General features: G+C 41.1%; 1 protein-coding gene across 1 annotated transcript in view; it reads right to left on the bottom strand.

Moving 5' to 3' along the window:
* Positions 1-24,132, bottom strand: part of LOC146808515 (extracellular calcium-sensing receptor-like) — a 107,346-nt gene that overhangs the window by 46,090 nt on the left and 37,124 nt on the right. The window contains exon 4 of the mRNA XM_085623970.1: positions 6,203-7,039. Within this exon, the coding sequence (XP_085480096.1) occupies positions 6,203-7,039 (837 nt within the window). The remainder of the gene's footprint in view (positions 1-6,202; positions 7,040-24,132) is intronic.

Here is a 24,132-nt window from a genome sequence, read left to right as displayed (position 1 = left end):
GAACATTCAAAATAACTTTAGGCTCTACAGGCCAACCCAGTAGCAAACACCATTGGTTCAAGAGTGGGACCAGCCATGCCCAAACCCCTGAGATGAGGCAGCATCCCACAATGAATCCATAGAGTTCAAAATTAAAGCTTCAGACATCTTGAGACAGATTTGTGATAAAACATCCTTCTTTGCAAAATAAAAGCATGTAGCCAATGCGTTTCACTCTTACAGAACAAGCTTTCTCAGGGCTTATATTCGCAACAAGTTGTATATGAAGCTTCTTGTTCATTTATAAGCTTAATTGTTTATCAATCAGAACGTCTCCATCGGCGCAACCCCATTAGTCCAGAAAAATCCCAGTTCAATGTCCTTCAATTGCATACAAAATTATGTTATGTTCTGCGTGAAAGTCTCAAATCAAGATTCTATTAGTCAAACACTGTTATCAACACAGAATAATTTTGTACAGAATTGAAGAACACTGTATTAACTCTGTCTAATCTAATTTTAATTCAAAATCTTATCTTTGACCCTTATCAGACATGCGACTAATATTGGTTGCATGTCATTCATTCATTTAATCTTTATTTCGACGCATTTGCATCATAAAAGAACAAAAAAAACATTTCTTACATTTGACAATTACCAACTCAAGACAAAATGGCAATGGGATACAGTAAGCCACCTATTCATAATATCCGATGCTACAGAGTGTCAATTTCATTATTCCATAATGCATTATCAGTCACATTTCACCTGGGTGGAAATTTTAAATATTAAAAAATATGATTAATAATAAATATAGTTTTTTTTTAAAAATAATCTAAAAAAGTATTAAATCACAAACCGCTAGTACATTTTGTATATATTTTTTAAATTCATGAAAAAAAGCATCAACAACATCCTCCAGGTTGGGCAATAAAACAACAATTACATGTTCTAATACCATAATCTCATTTTTGAACTTTGTAGTGATATATTGTCTCATTCTCCTCGCCCTTTTTCCTTAAAAAAGTAGACCCAACTTTATTCTAATAAAGTTAGCAGCCAGAAGAAATCTACTGACTCCAAAGACTATCACCTGACTTGTGTCGGTTTTTAAAATTCTACCAGCCTCCTTATAGGATCTAGAACCTATTCTATGGCAGAGTGGAACTATCCACTTTTTCCTTGGAATTGCATAGCTTGAGCAAAATAGAAGTATGTGTAAATCATCTTCCTTTATACCATAAGTACAAGAAGTGCAAAGATCACTTCCTGTTTTCGCCCAGCTTTTTTCAAGGACCTTTGTTCTAAGAATGCCATATCTAAATTTGAGATACAGAGTTTTTGATAAAGGTGGGTGGATCTCATCTAGAAAGGGTTCAAAAGATGCTACATCCTTAAACAATAAAAAGCTTTCTGTTAATGGTCCATGGATTCTAGTGTATACTGACTCATGGCTCACATGTGACCAATAAGATAGTTTAACAATTTTCTTGGAACACGGGTTCATAGCCTCAGGGTTATTCCAGAAATGGGCTAGTCCAATCATGCCTAACCATTTTTTTACATGCTTGAGCCAATAAACTTTGTTACAACTATCAAGATCCATAACTTCTTTCAAGCCTTCCTTGTAATTTACTAGTTCTGTGGTCGTCCACAGTCTAACCCACAGCAATAACGGTCTTAATATTGCATGTTGATCTGTTCGTTTCAGGTTTAGATCCAATAAAAGTGGTGTTAGTGGGGTATTTGTAGATATTTTTAACAACCCCCTAAGGAACTTGTTCTCGAGACATTCAAATGTATTTCTACATGCAGGACCCCATAATTCCGCCCCGTATAGTACCGCTGATTGTACTTTGTACCTAAATATCTCTAGGGCAGGGGTCACAGCCTTATTCGCGCATTCTTTATGTCTTTTGAGGATTGGTAGACAATTTTGTTTAAAAATAATCTTATTCTTTTCTAATTGCGGCCTCCATGCTAAAGAAGAGTCCATAGAGACACCCAAATATATAAAATTCTGCACATAATCAAGCTTCTGGCCATTTAACATTAGATTTTTCTTAAAATTCCTGTGAGGACTCAGTGCCATATATTTCGTTTTTTTAGTATTGATTTCTAGGCCCTTCGAGGAGCAATATGACTGAAATCTATTTAATAAATTTTGAAGGCCCCGTGGTGTTTGGGAAATGAGGATGGTGTCATCTGCAAATAAAAGTGAAGAGACCCGTTCGCCCCCTAATCTTGGTGCATCGTTATCACTACACTCCATGTATGATGGTATGTCGTTCACAAACAGGGAGAATAGGGTTGGCGCCAGTACACACCCCTGGCGTACTCCTCTTTTTATAGGGATAGCTTTTGTAAGTTCCCCAGTAGGACCCCACCTAACCTTTGCAAAGTTGTCCTTGTGTAATCCAATAACCAATTTTAGTAGGCCTAACGGGAGCCCCTGAGATTTCAGTGATGCCCACAGAAGTTCTCTCGGTATGAGGTCAAATGCAGCTCGTAAATCTACGAATGCCACATATAAATGGCCTTTACGAAGAGTAACATATTTCCAATACAAGCAACAGAGCCTTAGAACTTGGTCAGTGGTTCCTGTTTTTGCTCTGAAACCTGCTTGATATTTTGTTAAAATTTGCTCTTCTTCCAACCAGGAATTTATACGGTTTAAAATATGCCTAGCATAGATTTTTTGAGTAATATCTAAAAGACTTATTGGGCGATAGTTAGCAGGATTGCTTCTATCTCCCTTTTTAAAAATGGTAATAATTTCCGCCCCGTTCCATGTGTCCGGAATTGGTTCCCCAGCAGCAACAGTATTACACAAATGATTAAGATAAGGAACCCAGACGTCAAGTTCATGCTTGAACAAGTCACCTGGTACTTTATCCAACCCCGGGGCTTTCCCAGATTTGACAGAATTAATTGCTAATTCTGTTTCCTCTAGGTCAAAAACTATATGTAACAAATCAGCCTCATCAAATAACAGAGGATGATCTTCCTGTACTATACCTACAGCCCCCTGGTCGGCGTACAGATTCGTAAAATGATCTATCCAGGTTGCTTCATCAAGGAAGACCTCTCTTGAGCCCTTCTCCCTTTGATTACCCTTAGCCACTGTTTCCCAAAATAGCTTTTGGTCCTTCATTTTAGCTGCCATCAGCATACATGACCACAGTTCCTCGTCCCATGTACACTTTGCATTGGTCAACACCTTATTATATAGTTTTCTATTTTCTTTAATTGCCAAGGAATTTTTGGTTTTTACCGACTCTATCAGGGCTGTTTTTGCTTTTCTGCATTCCTTATTAAACCAAGGTTTGCCTATAGGCTGCAATTTTACAGCACCCCATCCTTTTTTTGGTCTTTTGGTCATAAATTCTAATAGTTCTTTAAAGAACTCCTTATGCAATTTAAGAAATTGTCCAGATTCACTATCAGAGGAATTGTAGGTATCGAATACTTTAGTGAAACAATTATAAATGTTTGCCACTAAGTCTTCTTGTCCCAAGATGTAAGCCCATTTAACTGACCTACGATTGTTACTTAATATAACGTTATCTGGGACCGGTTGGTGTCCTACCTCTTCGGCTTCTGGTTCCATTATTAAGCTCTTTAAAAAACTAACTTCCAAGGAATGATGGTCACTATCAAATCTATCTTTGACCATCAAATCTTTTATATGTGGCCATAGGTCCATGGAAACGATAACATAGTCAATTATACTTTGGCAATGACGTCTCGTGAAGGTCGGTGCCTTGGGGCTGTCAGAGGGAAAACGCCCATTGCATGCCCTCAATCCATGGCTTACCAGTACCCTTGTAATTTGAAAAGCTAAAGTGGTTCCTATAACTGACCCATTACTGTTTAAGGATGGTATTCCATTAGCATTGTCTTCATCCTCATATAAATTGTTCATTCCAACAATGGGTTCAAAGTTACAGTTCATATCCCCGCATATGATCATACTTGCTTCTGTGTCCAATGTATCCAGTACTGATTCTAATTTACCAATACATGGTGACTCCTTATGTGATGGACATGGTCTATTATATACGTTAAAGAGATATATCGTCCGATTATCATCGGTAGCCATTTTCAAGCCAAGTATGTCTAGAGAATCAATTCTTAATTGCTGTATGACTAAATTGATCGATACACTAACCCAAATTATTAGCCCTCCTGATGGACGGCCTCTTGCTGATGGGACTGCCTCCAGCTGGTAGGTTCTATATCCAACCCTGTACATGGATGTCGTAGCCCAAGTTTCTTGTAGGGCACAAATTTCAAAGGTGTTGCATGTCATATAATTCAACTCCTTAGATAAAATGTGGTTTAATTTTGTTATGTGATTTTGTCCAATTTTACTCTTTATTATTTTGAGTTGCATGTCTATGGCATACTACTGCAGAAGCTAATGGTTACAGTCAGTACTAAAAGGTTCCAAGAATAGTCTTATCTGCAGCTTGCCCAATAACATTATGGACGGCCGGAAGCATGTCTTCTGCAGAAAGAATGGCTCTGGAGTTCCCATCGGCCTTTCCATTTTTTATAAATTTCATTCATTCATCAAGTAGGTTCCATGTATTTTAATTGTAAACGTCCATTTACAATCATGCATCCTAATTCTCATAAATTAGAAAGAAAAGAATGCCTCCATTGTCTGGATCCCTATATAACAAAGGAAATTGTTGGAGTTGCCCATACCTCTTCAAAGACCTCATCTCTAAAAACTTCCCCATAGTAATTGGAATTTTTTGCATTCAAGTCACCCAACAGTAGTATCAAATCTGGAGGGTTCCGAAGTACAAAAGATGAAACATAATCAAGGTAGTGGACTAATTATATGTCATTACTGCTGCCAGAATAATGGATATTGACAAGCAAACATGATACTGCCTTCTGTGACAGGGTGTTGAAAAGGTTAAGTTCCAATCCTGAATAGTTATATCTGGAAACAAGACTTTTTGATAATTCCAGGAGTGTTTTGTTGATTAACCAATTGAAAGCCCTCCACTTGCATTGCCCATACTATTAGAAATCACAAAGTTAATTATTACAAAGAAATTTCCACAGTAAAATTATAGCCAACAGACGGAGCTGTGTCATGTCGTCTATGCAACTACCAACAGGAATCTTGGCTTCATTTACTGTGCTGTTGTCCAAAATTCATCAACGAATGACAGAGGCTGCTTAGTCGCATTTTAAGAGCCCTTGGCATCAGAACTTGCTAGGAGGCATCAGATTGGTGCTTCTCGGAAACAAAAACACACCACCTTGCAAGAGCGTCAAAATTCATTTACCTGATTGAACAAGCTCTAGACGCTAGAGTATAAAGGACTCTCCTTAAGCTCTCAAAATCAGAGTTGTCAAATGCACCAACAAACTGTTTCCACAAACAACAATGGGCGAAGAAGATCTCACCGCTACTTCAAGTGCTCTGTCTGGAACCCTGCCGCATCAAAATCAAGAACCTGGATGGAAAGCTGAAAGGTCCCCGCAACATAAGATTGACTGTTGGAACGGGGTTTTTAATCTCACAGGAGGCACTGGGAGGGGGGTGGAAAGGGCAGGTGGGAAAGGGGGGTGGGTTTCTAATTTTAGCTTTTTACTGTAATGATTTTTACTAATCGAACGGTTAATAATAAATCAATCAATCAATCAATAGTCAATGGATGGACCCAATTTCCTGAAAGCAGATTATATCTACATTTGAGTTCCTTAAAAGGAGAAGTTTTACGAGATTTGATTTGAAAATATACCTGCCACATTCCAGAATCAGATTATAATTGTGAATAACCATGAATGGAAGGGGAATGGATCACCCACAGATTTGATGGAGATGTAGGGGGAAGATTTAACCCACAAGTAAAATGTTATCTCAATGAGAAAAAGGGAAATTACACTGTGGATTTGCTCAGTTGACTTCATTTCACTTGTGCTGAACTCTATACTGCATTGAATTCCACACAGAGGGGAAAGGAGCCCAAAAGAAGTGTCAGTAGTATGTCTGAACCTGGTACAGCTTTCCAAACATTCTACTGGGAAAGCTTGTGAACTATAAGAAACTTAAAAGTATGTTCAGAGGGAGATGTAAATCTCCACTTCTCTCACAAACAATTCTCTTGTGGGCTGAGCCTACAGTAATCTCTCCATTATTATAGATTTTATTACAATCCTGTACTGAAAACAATGTGTAGCACTATTTTTCTCTGACCTGCCATGGTTGGATGTCACTGATGTTGGCACATGCACCATTGTTGAAGGGTCCCTCCCCTGGTATGCAGGACACCAGTGCATTCAATGCATGTGCAAAAGCATGGACTGCAAGATAACTGTGGTAAGTGTAGCTCAGATCATTGAGTTCAAACAAAGATACAGCTTTCTCGTCCATGGTCTCGTTTCCTGAGCAAGAGTCCAACTGTGCTCCCATTGTCCCCACAGCTTTATCCTTGTTATCCTCTGACCACTGGCAGTGGAAGGCTTTTCCAAAGAAGTGTTTAAGAAAGATATCATCAGGAAATTTGTCAGGATGAAGCTGGAGGAGGAAGTCTTTGAAACCTGACATAGTGTTTGTGTATGGTTTGAGACCCAATGTCCCATTCAATATTCTCCATGCCTCATGTGCGAAGAATCCTGGTGATATTCCAAAGTATGCAGAGAATATCCAGGTCTTTCCTGTGACATTCTGATCATAAATAGTTTCTAATAAGAACTTCACGTGTGCTTCTGCACTGTGAATAATAACCGCCTTCACTGAGTGTCTTCGTATGACTTCAAAAACCCGCCAGACCTTCTCCTTGGGGTACCGCAGGTGGATTTTCTCCATAAAAGCCACACAGCCACCATTTTCTTCGATTAACATCTTCACCTGCTGGCCTCCCTGTATGCCAACATCATCATCGGAAATAATCATTCCCACCCATGTCCAACCAAAGTGCCCTACTAACTGTGCCAGGGCGATATTCTGAAATGAGTTGCCAGGAACAGTGCGAAGGAAGGACGGAAACTGGAGTTTGTCACTTAGGGTAGAGATTGCAGCTGAATGGCTGATCTGTCAGAAAAAAGAAACAACATGAGAAATGCATCTAAATTACTCTGTTTAGACTCCATCCTTTACACATCATCATTGCACAATTACATTCATATTTTGACATTATATTTATTATTAATATTGTTATTATTATTATTATAAATAACCATTTATAGAGCCATCACCCAGCGGGCCTAATGTCTCTAGTAAGTTATTAGTACAGAAGAGGCTCTGTGAGTAGTTTACAGAGGAATAATCAGTATTATATCCTTACCGGGGGGAAAAGACAGGTTTTTAAGTTTCTCTTCAAACTCAGCAGATTAGAATCAGTTCTCAGAGAGAGGGGGAGAGTATTCCACAGTGATCCACTTAGACTTGGAAAACCCTACCTTAAAAAGAAGGTACATAGACCAGGCGAGCAGAGGATGATCTCAAAGTTCGTCTGAGTTCATAGTAGCCAACTTTCTATTGTAGAGACCAAGGTCCTTTGCCATTCAGTGTTCTGTGCATTGTGCACAGGGCCTTAAAATACAACGTTCCTTCACTGGAAGCCAATGAATTTCCCTCAAAGTGCCAGTTTACGAGTCAAATCTCGATTTATTTAGCGCTTACTTGGCAGCCATCACCTGAATCCTTTGAAGTGGTCTGATCAGGTAGTCTGGACTTCCTATAAGCAATGAGTTACAGCTGTTCCATCTGCTCACTACAGTACACTGTACTTCTAACTTCCTAGTAGGCTATAGATGCAGAGGGACACTTTTCTTCAGATTTCTAATAAGTCCAAGGCAGCCAGCTCCAGTTTTATTGACATGAGCCTCTATTGAGAGTCTTTCGTCAATTTGGACTCCAAGATTCCGCACAGAATGTGCTATCTACAAATCCGTATTATTGGTCCGTGGCCAAAAGTTCCCTGTGAGCTGCTGTTGTAAATTCCCTGCAAGCAGCACACAAATCCTGTTGTATCTCTGTTTAATGTTAATTTGTTCTGATTGAGCCATTTGGATATCTCTTTCAGACAAGCATGAAGGTTATTTAGATGACTTAGGTATGATTTATCCAGCGATAACATTTATTGAGTAGCATCTGCATAGTTCACAAATGATATCCCAAAAGACTTATTTAAAGTCAGCAATGGCCTTAAATATACATTGAACAAGATGGGGTTTAGGGCGGAACCTTGAGGCACCCCATGCCAGATTTCTTTGTATTCAGATACAAAAGTGGGAGAGATATTGCTTGTGATCTTCTGGACAGGTAAGATTCAAACCATTTAATGAGTGTACCTCCTATCCCCATCTCTTTTAAGCAGATGAGCATCATTTGATGGTTGACTGTGTTGAAGGCATCAGAGAGGTCAAACAGGATCAGTACGTCCATTCCAGAACCGTCAACCTGCATCCTCTGTTCTTTAGTAGCTAAGACTAAAGCCATCTCTGTCCCATGGGTCAGCCTGAAGCCTATGTGTTGCTGTTCCAGCAGGTTATTCTGTTTGAGAAAGTCTCTCAATTGGACGATAATTACTGGGCCCATGAATGTCAGCCAAAAGTTTGTTTTAACAGTGGGGTTACCAATGCCTTCTTCCAGGCCATTAGTACCATACCAGTGTCAAGGTATTGGTTGCAGGTCATTCTTAGAGTTGGGAGTATTTCATCCGATCTATCTTTTCAAACTTCAGTAGGAATGGGATCTAGTTGAGAACCAGATGAAATTTGCTATGTGCCTTAACATTATTAACGCGTATGAACATTTAGACACATGAATAAGAAGAATTGACTGTAGAAACGAGAGATTTATAAATGTGTGTAATCTTTTTCATTTTAAACATGAAGATGAATTCTGTATTTACGTTTGCATTTATACTTTAAGTCACATTTGCACATTTTCTGAAATCCACATTTGAAAGTGTTATCATGTATGCTTTTACTCATGTTTGCATTTGTTCTTGAGTTAAATGGGCACAAGTATAACCATGTATTTGAAATGCACATTAAATGTTTAGTTATAGTTAGTCTGACTAAAGCCCTTGTGTTTTTGAAATATGCTTTCCTTGGTTAGAGTGTTCTTTCTTTTGCAGTTGCATTCTCAAGGCTTCATTAGCTAGAGAAAGGAGTATTGTCTGGATTAATTTCTTGATCGTAATGTCTGAGAAAAGACATCTCGGCAAGACAGAAACAATTGGCTCCTGGTGGTGTGGGAAGAGATACAACTGTTGTTGAAGTTTCTGTTTGTTTCAATTAGTGTATACACTGTTAGGGGTTAGAGTAGATTCTGTTAGACTTGGAGGGGTACAGGCCTTTCTGCTTCCTCTTATTCTTGAAAGTGTGAAGCTTTATGCTAAACACGTATTCCAATTTGGAAAGACTTTGGACTCTTCACTATGCTGATACCTCCTCGCACTTTCAAGTTACTTTGAGACCCTTTTCTATGAACTATCCATATTCTAAACTTAAAGCCTTGATTAGATGACTTTTTAAAGCTATTCATGTTTCAGAGAGAGAATCAGAATTTCATTAAAGAACACCTATTTCTAATTTTTAGTTTTTGTATTGTTGTGGATGTGAATAATGTGTATATTACGCTATTGAGACTTAGCCAATTGCGATATTTCAGCTTACCAGCTGTAATCTTATATCTTTTTAATATTCTCCTGACATGCACATATATTTGATTGACTATTAATTGGAAATACACTTCCTTAACTTCAATTTCTGAGTCCTTATTGTTGGGCCAAATGGGCTTCACAATGATTGAATTGTTTAATTAGTGCTAACTCCCTTTGTGTATCAGTTAACTGATGAGAGATTGTAAATAAAGCCTCTTCGCATCTCTCACAATCTTCGGCTAAAGCCACGTCAAGGTAAAGATGAGGATCTGTAAGCTCTTTTGGTAAGATTGGGGCTGCATAAGACAAGATTGATATTGGAGTAGAGCGCTCCATGTATAAATTGCTTCTATTACTGTATGCATTTTCCTAAATTATTATATTTACCAAGATTCCGTTGAAATACATAAGCAAATTATGCATGGTGTAACATTCTCATTCAAATTGAAGTTTATTTTGGGTGTGAATACTCAGGAGGGCATATTATTATACCTTAATACCATTATCAAAATATCGAGGACTAAAATATCGACAGGTAAGACTGCATGGATTTCTTATCCCTAACTCCACAAATACCTATCATAAGGATATCTATATCATCAAGGTACGTAGATATAGAGATGAGAAAAGATGACTTTACTACTGTATATGCACTTACCTTGGTATAATTTTGATTGTGATATTTTGGCTATCATATTGAGGTATAAAAATATCCTCAACTCGATTATTTCTGTCTACATTCATTATTTTGGCCACTGTGCTGTTCCAAGTCCAGAGTAGGAAACTTCTGCTTGGTCCGGACACTAAGGGTCAGATTGTTTAGCAGTGATCTACATTACTCACATGCCTACCTTTTCTTGTCATAGTCCTCCTGGATAGGAATCAGTAGCTATTTCTGTAGCTAAGTCGCTGTTAGAACTGGGGGTCTCTAGCTAGCAGAGGTAGGTACCTTTGACCAAATAGGGTCCCTTGCTTCTAAGTCAGGGAAAGGGGATTACACTACTGGATAACCCCTGCTCACCCCCTTGGTAGCTTGGCACGAGCAGATAAGCTTATCTCAGAGGCAGTGTGTTAAGCATTTGTGAACACATACAGCAATACAGTGAAAACACTACAGACGGACACCACAAAGGTTTTATAAAAATAAGTATTCATTATATAGACTTAACACAAGACCACAAACAACAAAAATCCACAATACTGTACTCAAAATAGACTTAAAGATGGCAGAAGTCACTTAGTTCAAGTTGATGATAAATGCGACACAGTTCTCACAAAAGTACCTGGATGCGTAACGCAAAACAAACAAAAGGTTCGCAGTGATGGAGATGCATCGGTTCCTTGCTTCGGGGGAGACGATACGTCGCACCTCAATGCTTGCGCAGAGTAGGGGCTGCATCTTAGCCATTACCGGAGAGGAGGTGATGCGTTGATTCTCGTACTGCGTTATGGTTACGATGCGACAAGATGGTGCCTCGATGCTATGTGATAACCTGGTGCGATACAATAAGATGGCGCCCTTGATGCGACGACGTGAAGACGATGCATGCACGTCCGGCGGCTGAGCGGCGAACTCTGTAACTTTGGAGCCACGACAGGCCCTGCGACACGCTTCTCCGGTGATGCGATGGCGCCCTCTACGGCGGCGACGCGCTTCTCCGGTGATGTGTCGGGTAACAGCTTTGATGAAGGCACGCTCCTCTGGTGATGCGGTGACAACCTCTGCGGTAGCGACACAACACGCTTCTCCGGTGATGCGACGGCAACAGCTGCGACTGCGACACACTTCTTCGTGTTGAGTCATGCTTCCAGCTCCCAGCGACACGCAGGCTTCTGCAGACAGAATTCCCAGCAAGGAAATTCAGAGGGGAGCTGGTGGTGAAGTCTTTTGTCCCTGAGACTTCAGCAGGAGGCAAGCACAAGTTCAAGCCCTTGGAGTAATAGTCTGCAAGATGATGAAAGTTCTTTGAAAGTTCCTTCTTCTCTCCTTGGCACTGAAGACACCACTGTTGGCCAACACAGCACACTGGCAGGGGGGCAGTCCAACTCCTACAGCTTCCTTGGTTCTTCTCCTTGACAGAGGTTTGTCTTGTTGTTCTAGAAGTGATCTAAAGTCGTGGGGTCTGGGTCCCCATATTTATACTACTGAATCCTTTGTCCTCTGAAGGCAGAGGGGCCTGTACCTAGTCCAAACCAGTTCTGTGCATTACTGGAGCACTTTATTTACAGGACTCCTTCTTACCTTTGACAGGGTGGGCCAGGGACATCAGACGCACCACAGGAGGTGGAGCCAGCATTGTGAAAGGCTAGCACAGCCCTATTCAGACCAAGGTGCTACTCCTCCCACCACTCTACATGCAGATAGGTCTATTCAGCCCTGTGCTGACTCACCCTGTCTCCTGGAATCCCCCAGCCCCTGTCACTCACAAAACCAGACACACAATCCACAAGCTAGCAGAGGCAGGCTGGATGGTTAAGTAAGAAAATACCTACTTTCTAAAAGTGGTATTTTCAAACGCAGAATGTTAAAACCAACTTCACTATAAGATGTATTTTATCATTCTGAGTTAAGGCATACTAAACTTGAATTTCTACCATGTTCCGTGGGTCAGTTAGGATTATAAGGTGTTATAATCAAACTGCCCATTCTGGCCTATGGGGAATGGTAGCCTTGCAGTAGTGAAAAACAAAAATAGCTGTAATTTACTATTAGGCTCATGCCACACACACCAGAGCATGTCCTACCTATACTTACAATGCACCCTGCCCTTGGGCCTACATTAGAGGTGTCTGATATGAAGAAAAGGGAAGGTTTAGGGACTGGCAAGTGGGTGCAATTACCAAGTCAGTATGGCAGTACTAGACTGCACACAGGCTCTGCAATGGCAGGCCTGAGACACACTTTACAGGCTGCTACTGTGGGTGGCTCAATAAGTGCTGCAAGCCCACCAGCAGCATTTGATTTACAAGCCCTGGGCACACATGGTGCACTGTTCTAGGGTCTGACAAGTAAATCAAATAACCCAATCATGTTGTTACTAATCAATACATCAATTCACAATAGGGAGTGCATGTGCACTTTAGCACTGATCAGCAGTGGTAAAGTGCCCAGAATCATAAAATCAACAAAAACAGGTCAGAGAAAATACAGGAGGAAGGCAAAAAGTTCAGGGATGACCCTGCAACAAGGGCCAAGTCCAACAGGCGCTTTTGTTGATGTTCTATATCCTTGCTTAACTTTGGAATGTGTTGGTTCCTTCTCAAGCCTAGGGCCACAGAGGAAAACCTTACCCAGGACAGACAGGAGGGTGCTTAAGAACCCTGAGAAAAAAACAAGGAATTACCTTGAGGTGCCTCTTCTATGTCCTATCCTCACATTTGTTTAATACTAAAGCACCATTGTCTCTCCCCAATAAGACTTTTAAGCTGAAACACTCATTAATTTATTGCATGGAAATGAATGTACACCGCATCTCTGTCCAAAGTACCTCCACCCAAAAACTATTTGAAGCACCTTCTTTTAACCACAACTAATATTTACCTGTAAAGGTGTCAGTGAAACTGCTATATACATGTCAAGAATACAACTAAGGTGTAGCTATGATGTTCCACAAAATTCAGAGCCACGCCACAGTAGAGTACAGTGTGTTTACAGAGGCATTACAATTTTATTAGATAATTGTGGATCTAATCTAGAATCTGTTTTATTTACATATAAACTAGTGCTTCTTCAATCATTGATAGGTAAATGTTCCTCCTATGCTGAGTAACATGATGAATAGATGAGTGTTCCTCCTCCACTGAGTATGGATAATAAATTAGAGTAAACTCTTCCACCTTATGCTTCCGGAAAGAATCAACAATAAAAGCAGAGCCTCTGGATGAAAATTCAACTCCCAAAATCGACAAGGACATTAGTCTGCAGCTGAAAAGTATCGTGGAAGTAAAAACTTTCACAGCCATTGTACAAAGAGATTTAAAGGGATAAAGGGATGCTTCCTGCCATAAATCTTATTATTACATTTACTGCATGAATGATTACAGTCCGAAAACGGAAAACAGAACTTTTCAAAAATTGAGCGCCCCACTACTACCTCACTTTTATTCGCTGCTAGCACAGAGATACCCCTGCCGGGATGATTTCAGCGCTCTATACATTCATTCAATCATTCATTCATTCATTCATTCATTCACTCATTCATTCATTCAGTGTCCTAAATGAACTTGGATTCCCAAGACAAGGACATGATGCAACTGTAATTTAGCAAAGTATAGAACTATGAAGTGCAAAACGCAATACGGCATCTGAAAGGGAGCTAGGACCATTTATTTTAAGAAACACAGCTGAAAAGCTTTAGTCATGAATGAAATTGGCGCCATCACCAGCACTGTCTTTTACAAAGATATCACTGATATAACCTTGGTCCTAGTGGCATAGTGACAACCTGATCCGTGTTTTAACTAAGCCACGGGTCACTAATGTCCAATGTCATTACTTCATAAACTTGTGACTCCTTCATGTAATCACTGTCACAACCTGAATCAACACATAGAGTCTAGGAATGTCCTATGACTGTGTGCCTTTTCCTTGGACCATACTTAATGGAGCTATATGTTCCATACATTACATATGGTGGGATTAGGTAATGATTATATCTCTAAGGTCAAATGGTTATATGAGACACTGTCCGCTCGAGTGAATTGCTGCCCTTTGTTGCCCCTTTTATTCCTTCTTGCACTTGAACCACTGGCTGCGGCAATAAGACAGTGTTCACAACTAGCAGACATTCCGCCACTGGCAGGGATTTCAAAAATACTGTTATATGCGGAGGACATATTGTTCATATTTACTGATCTACCTACTTCACGTCTGACACTCCTGTCTACCATTTCTCGCCTTACAACCGTTACTAGCTACAAAGTCAATTGGAATAAGAGTGAATCGCTCCTGTTGTCCAAAGGTGCAACAAAAGCAGCTATTTTAGACTATAATTTTCAGGGGAAAGTGGATCGCCTGAACTATCTAGGTATTTATATCAAAACAGGTTTAGAATGTATTATTCAAGATAACTTAGATCAGCTCATTGCCAAAAAAAACTCAGAGTATGTGAACCTGTCCATTTGGGGGAAGTGGAAAGGCAGTGCATCATTCCGAATATGTTTTAGGGCTGTTGCCTTTGACAGTTAATATATCAATATTGTGAGTTATCGACAAAGGTATTACAACCTTTATTTGGGGATCTCCGAGACCTAGACATAAAATCTCCAAATTGCTTGCTCACATGCAATATGGGGTCGTAGTTTACATGCATTGAGCATCACTATTCAGCCTTCCATTTATCTCGATTGGTTTCTCTTTGACCCCGAAAACAGGTTCCCCCCACTAAGGTTTCTTCTTAAAAGACAATCTGTACAGGCAACTTCAGGTTTACAAATGTTTTCTACTCATTAATTGCCGGCTTTACAAGCTTCCAACCCTATTATTCAATCTATTCTTAAGATTTGGATACACACCCACAAACGCCTTAAGAGTAACCACAGACTACACAAAAAGGCTCCTAAAAGGCGTAACACTGATATTAGAATTGGGAAAGAGAATATTTCCTGGGATATATGGGAGAGAGCAGGTATTTTAATGTTGGATCACTTATTTACTTTAGAAGATGAGCTTAAAACCTTTGAAATGCTTTAGATAGAATTTCAACTCTCTAGCTCCCAAGAGGGGAAATACAACAAAAACAAGCTTAATTTCATAAACTAGGAACATTTCCATGGATACTTAAGGATTCCCCAGAGTTACAATATTTAAGAATTCGGGGGAAATTCATAGCAGCAGTGTATGGATTTTATTTTCTCATAGTGCATAAACTACACTCATGCCTATTACCAGCACAACTTCATGTCAAAAGGCGATGCAGGAGAGTAGGATCTGTTTCACCTGTTTACCCCCACTTTTTGCTGGTGTTTCACTGTTTTTCGACTTTAGTCCGGCTGGGACCCTGCAATTCAGGGCCCCAGCCTAGCTGCTTCCTCTCTAACATAATTCCATGTACTTTAGGTACAGTTCAGATTGGATCTGAGGTGCCCTTATAAGTCCCTAGTATATGGTATACTATGTACCCAGGGCATAGGTATCCCAGAGGCCTACCAGGGGCTGAAGCATGTATTATGCCACCCCTGGAATGCAACCCAAAATGACACCACAGGTCAGCTACTGCAGCCTGGGTAAGGTGGTGCATGCACCCCTTACTGAGATATAGGTTCACTATATCTCACCATATACTGCACATAGAAACCTATCAGTCACCCCTATGGCAGGCCTTATCAATCCCGAAGGCAGGGTGCTTGGTTATATGCGAGGGGGAGCCCAGGCATGAGCTAAGCCCTTCTGCAGCCTTTGGAATCTCTTCTCCGTGGTTGTCAGTAGTGCAGCCTGACGATATACTCTTAAGTGCATTATAACCAAACTGTAAATGCTAACTTTGGACTGGCTGCACAGAAACATGTCGTGTTTGGTGTCAAACACCTTGGAATTATACCCCCACACCAGTAACTGGTGGGGGAGTATGATCCCACCCTTCTAGAGGGAGAGACATGACAGCACGGTTATACCCGGTAGAAACTTAATAGAGCCCTGGCATCACAAAATGGATGCTGCAGCCACAGACACGGGTCTGGCCTTCTGCTGCTGACCGAAACTCCAGCAGGGGAGGCCTGGACAATAGGTTTCCTGTCACAGGGAGGTGTAACCACCTCCCAGACAGGCTTATGTGTATTGGGACTGAGTGGGAGGACTCTCTGAGTGCTTTGAAGTCCTGCACTGGGGGCACATTTGGTGTCCCTGTGGATAGTCCAGCTCAAACCGGTTCAGGGGCTTCCTGCCCCTGCTCTGGCGTGAAACTGGACAAAGGAAATGGGTGTAGCCACCCGTCTTTCCAAACACTCCAATAGGTGGGTCCCCAGAGTATGTCCATCCCCCTACCTTAGTATAAGTATGGGACTCCAGTCCTTAGGACTTTAGATTACCCTGGACGAAACTCTGAAGCCGAATCCTGGACCTTCGACGCTCTGCCCAAAACCAGAGGACTAAAGAAATCTCCCTTGGTGTCAAGGAGTGACTCCCCTGCTTGGCAGGCACCAAAGAAGCAATTTGCCAGTCTGCATTATCGAAGCTCCCACCGGACTCTGAAGTATTTGCAGCCCAGGAAGAGGATTTCCAGACATCTCAGAGACCGACCCGAGTCCCCAGCAAAGCTGAGACCCGCAGCCCTCGTGAGTAGCGTGGAACCGGAACTCCTGGTCACTGTGCATTTCTGCAAGTACATTGACTGCACGACATCTCTTGAAGTCGTGCTTGGGCTGACTTGTAGCCCCCACCTCGAGCACTGAATCCATTGAAGATTGTCAGCCTGGTCATTCCGAGTGACCTGTGGGCTGCCATTTTGTGTTTTGTCTCGAGGTCCCTTCGCGATCCCTGGTCGGTTGACTGGTGGGTCCCTGAGGGGATAACTTTGAAATTCCTTTGGCTTTCCTGGTTGCTCCTGATGTGCCCTGACTCCCAATCAAGTGGTGAGTCCCACAGACCTTGCTGGTCTGCACCGAAGCATCTTTCTCGTTTCTGCGTGGGTTGCTGTTGCCAAGGCTTGTTGTGTCCAATCTGGGCACCGATGCTGCAGCACTCGACATCCTTTGTGGGACAGCTCGAATCCAGCTCCTGGTCATCGTAGATGCCTCCTGGTCCTCGTGGCTGAAGAGTCAAGCTTCACTTCTTTCACCTGAAATCACCGACATCGGTGGGCATCTGCTCCTCGCCTTCCTGGTCACTGGCTAGTGACCCAGACTCTGTCCCCTCTGTTTTCAGGTTCTTCTCCTCTTTGATCCAGGCTTGGATCTCTTCGGACACTTCGCATCTTCACGGCAGCAACACTTCTTCACCAGCTCCCATTGACATCTACGACGCGACCCGACACCAAAAGATACCTATGCACCCGGCTTCCCTGGGTGAGGTAACACAAGTACTCCGGTGCTCCCATGGGTGTTAGCCCTAGAACTTCCTAAGTCTAAAAGGGCTTGGTCCTGACTCATTTCTAAGTGTCCCTAATCTTTAACAAAAATGTACTTCTATTACATGATGTTATTGATCTCTGAAATCTAACAAATCATGCAAGACGATTGATAACTATTGCACTCACGTAGCCAAAATTTGTATATTAAGACATTGGAGTACAACACAATGTCCTACAGATGATGAATGGCTTATTGAAATGTATAAAATGGCATCATATGAATAACCCATTTACAGATTGCAGGATAATGTTGGAAGTGTCATCCTAATTTAGAACCCCTTTCTAGCGAATACAAATTGTATTTCTGGTAATATTTAAGATTTTACTTTCTAATTAGGAAATACAATAAGGAAGTCCCTTCCTTTTTCTTCTCCTTGTGAATTCATTATCATCAATATTTATATTCATGCTGTTGTTGTTATCATTAGGACTGTTGAAGCTTTAGCCATTAACACTGTTATTTTAATTATGACTTATGACTTACTGTTATGGTTTCGGCTGGTAGAAGAACGTGAGTCTTTAAAAAAAAATGTAGCAAAAACATCTTTTTGCTTTCTAACAAAGGATTTTTTTTATTTTATATGCTTGTGGAGGCCTTGCAGCTTCCAAGATTGTGGTACTGGGCCTTGGATTGATGGCGGCGCTGCCAGCCTTCACTCTAGCAATCTCTCTGTTGCATTCCCCATTTAGACATAGAAGATTGTCGAACAGGACCACAGGGCTGGCCCTAATCCTCTTAACTCTATTGTCAGCACTGGCGACATCCAGGCCAGAGAGCTCGGCATGGACTGTATGTTTTCAGTTTTCATATTCCTGGCTACATCGCTTTGTATTCATTTTTTTTCCATTCATTGCTTTTTGTTCAAAAATAATATCTCCCTATCTTAACTTTTAAAAAAAGAGCCAGGATCAGTTCACCATATTAATTTTCATGTTGTTACAGCTTTCAGAAGCATAAAAATATATGTATATGACGGCCAGGCGCCCAAAAGAACCACAGGGCCACAGGAATTTAGACAATTTTGCAAATAAATATGGATTTGCCTCATTTGCCTAATCCTTCATCTGCTGCACATTCTCCAGATTTTAACCAGAAAAAGTTGGTTTCTCGCTCAAACGGGTCAAAAGTAACAAGGTGGCTACACATTGCAACACAGTGAAAGACCCTTTTCAAAGGTTGATTGGTCGCATTTCTCTTGGTTATTGTGCTATTTGACTATTTAACCAGTATCAATACGCCTAAAGCTTTGCCCAGACAGTCATAGCATGTGAAACAAGCATTTGCAATGCAAATAGGTCTCGCATTTGTGAGTTAGAGCTATTAACATTGTAAATGGCAATGTTTTTTACCTACATGTTTTATTTTTCGAGTGAATGTATGTAGTGTGCAAAATCCCTTGGAAAGGTTCTGCACTTCGTAATAAATATATTGAAAAAGACGCAAGGTGTGGATTGTGTCAACAATTGCTTTGCACGTACCTCATGGGTGAAGTCGCCACACATGCACACCGTGGTGCTTTACTAATGCAAAACTCATTAATAAAAGTAGTGCTTACAGACCAACCAACGTGATCGGGATCGGAGCATGTGAATCCGAATCCCGGCTTCTGACGTGAGGCAATGGAGACTGACTTTGTCTGTTTGTCTGCACCAGTCTATTTCTCTACCATCTACCGGGCTCACTGTCATGTATCCATTCATCTCTTTGTTAGAGGTAGAGCCAGCCGGAGACGAGCCAAGCATATACGAGCCAGTGGGCGAGCCGTGAAAATGATCGTCATGTTAATCATACAGTAAACATGATGTAAATGTGCGATAATGTCTCTTCAGAATTCCAAAAAGTGCATCTCTTTAGCCGTCACCTCAGTACACAAGATTATAGCACTGAATTGAGAGGAAGTTATTAAAGTGCTCGTTTTAAGCGTGAGTTAAAACACTGCCGCTCCTCCCGCCCGACAACAATGCCATTTGTGAACTAAGGGGCGTCAGTTGCCATGCATACCCCGAATGTTGCCTAGAGTCTTAATATATTTAGAGTAACATTAAAATCTAGTTCATTAAACGCGAGAAGTTTTTGTACAGCACGCTTCTTGAACTCGCATATTTCAAGGTGGCAATAAGAAAGATGAAAACGGAAGTGGTGGCAGGCAAGAAAACACAAACAGGAGTGGGGGGTGGAGGAGGGTGAGAAATCACAAACTGAGGGAGGGGGCGGTGGGTTGGGGAGACAGGGAAGAAAATAGTGTTAGGATTAAATGGGCCATAGCCGTGGAAGGATACAAATGATGAATGAGGAGGGACTAATAAGCTTCAAACCAATCGGAAGGCAGCATTTAAGACAAAAGCCAATGGGCAGAGAGTGGGCGGAGCTTCCACAAAGCTTCCACACTACAGTATATACTGCATGCCTCGCAAAGCGATGGCAGCGCATTGGCGCTGCAACTCTAGGCGAGACATAAAAATGACAAAATAATTACTATAACAAAATGTGCCACATTATATCACCGAATTTGCCTATTTCCTCATTACCCCACTTGCCACATGATCCATCATCTACAGGATAATTTGCAGCTTTCAACAACAAATGTTATTAAAATAACAAAATAGTGAATATATACTGCCAAACAATGTGCCACATTGTACAGCCTAATTTGCCTGATCTTGCTGCATAGTTAAGTGAACTCTGTTGCATAATCTGTTTTTCCATGCTGCATAATTCCAATTTCTCTGCTCACACCCAAGCTTTACAATGAACTTTCTTATTCACAATAGGAAAGGTACCCTTCAGCTTTGAGGAAACGTTTTGTTGTGTTGAGTTTCCTTCCTACTAAAAGCTTTGACACTCTGTACTCTTGCTATTTTTGTCACTGTGTTTATCATGTCCCATTATGGTAAGCTCAACAATGAATATTTATTCCAGGCAAGTTAAATATATCTTATTGTGCATTTCAGAACAAATATACTTATGAACTGTGTCAATTCTAGACATATAGATGCAAAGAAAATTCCTAAACCTGCTATGGCCAGACCTATTGGATTTGCCAAGGCTTGTTTTTTCTTTTATGGGCAGCCAGCGGCACGCTGCTGCCAGCCGGCTCCCTTGTCTTACTTTATATTTTACTTATTTTTTTGCAAGGCCCGAGAGCTGCATACGCCACCAGGCTGCTCACTACTTTTATTTTGTTCTCCTGACCTTGCTTTCTTTTAATTTATTTTATCATTCCAAAATGCCCGTTGGCTGCATTGGAATGATACATTAAACCTACTATCTTGAAACAAGTTTTTATCATTGAGAAGAAAACATTCTGAGAGGGTTTCTAGCACACCATCATGCATGCGAAGGCCTCAACACCCATTTTCCTTTATTTTATGTTTGCTGATGCTTTGCGAACAAGCAGTGCCAAAGCCTGTAGCTTAGCCCTCATATATTAAAGATGTGATCTGTTGGCTTTACCAATGCTTGTTGAAAGATTCCCTGGCAAAGAGAAGTATATATTGTGATAGGGTGACTGTAGTCATCGTGGGTTGCTGCTGTTTGACAGGACCTGCTACAATAATACCTGCTTTATGAATACCCCTTTCTTGTATTAATAACTTGTTTCATACAGGCATTGCCACCATGGGGATTTGCTGTTTTATAATTCTGTAAATAACTGTTATTGCTCTTACCTACCAATACTCAACTTGTTGCCATCAGACGGATGAAATAAACAACCAACCTCCTAGGATTCATACTGGGGACAAGTGGATGCACACATATCAAGTAAGGGATCTACCAGAAATATAGAATACTCTTTAGTGAACCAAATCCAAATGGAACTCAGTGAGTGAGGGAGTGAGTGACTGAGCCCAGCCCTTTTTGGGGTGTTGCTCCTCTGGAAGAATTCAGTCAAAAATAGAGGCTTTCCATGAATTTCTGAATTGGCACTCATGGAATAATCAAACTCATCAAGGGCTACCAACAGAGGATGACCTTCTTAAGAAATGTTGAAGAGATAACTGCTTCTGAAGCAAATTTTGAAAACCCCTATAGGTTCTAAAGGCAATATTGAAGGGTGCTGACGAAATATTGTGATTCATTTATAGTGTACAGAACAAGGCTGCCCGTCTTTCATTCCTCTCTTCTTTCTTTTTTCAGTCCTTCTCTCTGCCATTTTCTATCTTTTCCTCCTTTCTTTTCTTTTGCCTTCTCTCCATCCTTCTCTTTATTTTCATCTTTCTTTAATTTCTTACATCCTTTCTTCCACATCCTTCTTTCTGGTGATTTTCATCCATCCAATCATCTACCCATCTGGCCATCCGTCCATCTATCCATTCTTCTTTTCTTCTCCCATCTTTTATAACTAGCCACCTCTTCTTCTTTCTGTCTTTTTTCATCCTTTAAACCTTCCTTTTTTCTGTATGGCCTTATTTATTCTCGTCATCCTTCCCTCCATCTCTTTCTTGTATTCACTCTTTTCTCAATCCTTCTTTCCTCCATCAAATTGTATATCTATCTCACGTCTAACCACCCACCATCATTTTCATCCACCCTCTCTAGCGATCCATCTTTCTTTTATCTACCACCTTTCTCACTGTCCCTCCATCCATTTCTTATATCTTCCTATATTGCTCCATTCATTGTTCCATTCATTCCCCTGCCCCACTGCACCATTGCAACATTCTCCTATATTGGTTTCTATGAGCTACCAGGGTCTTTAAATGAAAGTCAAAGAAGTCATAAATAACAACATAAAGGTTCGTGTTACTCACAACTGCCCAATGGAATCCCTCCTCCCCAGTCTGAAGTGAGCTTGTGACCGACTACATTATTGGTGTATTAATGTTTGACATTTTGACAGGTTTGTAGTATTTCTGATTTAGGATTGTCTCTTGGGACCAGATTTGCTAATATTTTGAGTTGGGGTAGCGTCACGTTTTGACGCAACCTGATTGTTCGACCTGTTAGTCTTAGTGTAGTCTTCCCACAAACCTTTTGCCAGCTGGCTTCCTCTTTTGATGATTCTTATTGTTGGCCATAGACCTCTGAGCACCCTACCACTGCTGACCAGTGCTAGAGTGCATGTGCTTCTCCCCTAAACATGTTAACATTAGTGTATACAGCATTGACAAATTTAATTTACTTTTAAGCCCCTTTTAAAGTGTATTACCACATACCAAGGGCTGGTAAATTAAGATGCTACTAGTGGGCCTACAAAGCAAACAAAAGGAGATGTTGGACGGAGTGCTGAAACTTTTCAGACACTCACCCCCAGTCACAGATCTGGGTTGAATCCATCATTGTTCTTCAGCTCACTTCGCCACTCCAGTTTAGACCTAGCCATTTTCAAATTAATCTGACCCTGTGCCTCATGGGAACAGTCCGACCTGAACTGCCAGGCCAGGTCCTCCCTATGCTGGAAACAAGCATCCTGGGACCGGTTTTGGGGTAACACCCCTCATCAGCCAGGCTAGCTTGAATCCAGTGGCAAAGTGAGCAAGGGGCCCACTTCAGGGCATAACTTGCCAACTTATGGCAAACAAAGCAAACAGAAGGAGATTATGGACAAAGTGCTGAAACTTTTCAGACACTCACCCCCAGTCACAGATCTGGGCCTACAGCACTCATTATGCAACCCACCAAGTAGCCTTTTAAACCTGTCTCAAGCCTGCCACTGCAGAGCCTCTGTGTGCAGTTTTACTGCCTCTTTGACTTGGCATTTGAAGCCCTTTTCTAAGCCCTAAACTCTGCTTTTATTACATATAGGTCACCCCCAAACTAGGCTCTACATAGCCCATAGGGCAGGGTGCTGTGTAAATAAAAGGTAGGACATTCACTTTTAGGTTTTGCATGTCTTGGTAGTGAAAAACACCTAAATTCATGTTTTTCTAGTGTGAGACCTACTCCTCTCATAGTTTAACATTGGAAATTCCTTAATACACATTTAAGCTGTAATTCCTGATTAAAAAGGAGTGTCTGTGTCATGTTTCATACCCTTGGAATAACAATGATAAATCCTCTTTGCTGGTAAAGTTGAATTTACCATTACTATTTTAGAAATTCCACTTTAAGAAAGTGGGCATTTATCTGCTCTTATTGTTCTGTTTGCCTACAGCCTGTCTCAAATATTCATCTGGGGTGGGTGACAGCCACAAACACAGGAAAGTTAGGTGTATCTGAGTACTCATCTGCACTCTGATGGCTCTTCCTGGGTAGGAAGGAAGGAGGGCTGTCACTTACACCTAAACAGGCATTGCCCTGTCCCCACACAATGGGTGGATTATCCCCTACTGGTTGTGTGGAGCCAGTGAAGGGAAGAAAGGACCTATGTGCACTTGAAAACCTGTTCTTTGAAGTCACCCTCACTTCAAAGGCACAACTGGGTATAAGTACTGGGTATAGCACCCCACTCTAATACCTTTCTGGACCTGTGGATACTTCCAGGCAGAAGTACTGCTGTGCTACT

Source organism: Triturus cristatus, chromosome 8, assembly GCF_964204655.1.
Source record: "Triturus cristatus chromosome 8, aTriCri1.1, whole genome shotgun sequence".
Lineage (NCBI taxonomy): Eukaryota > Metazoa > Chordata > Amphibia > Caudata > Salamandridae > Triturus > Triturus cristatus.
Note: the sequence above shows the minus strand (reverse complement) of the source record. Positions and strands in the feature narration are given on the sequence as shown.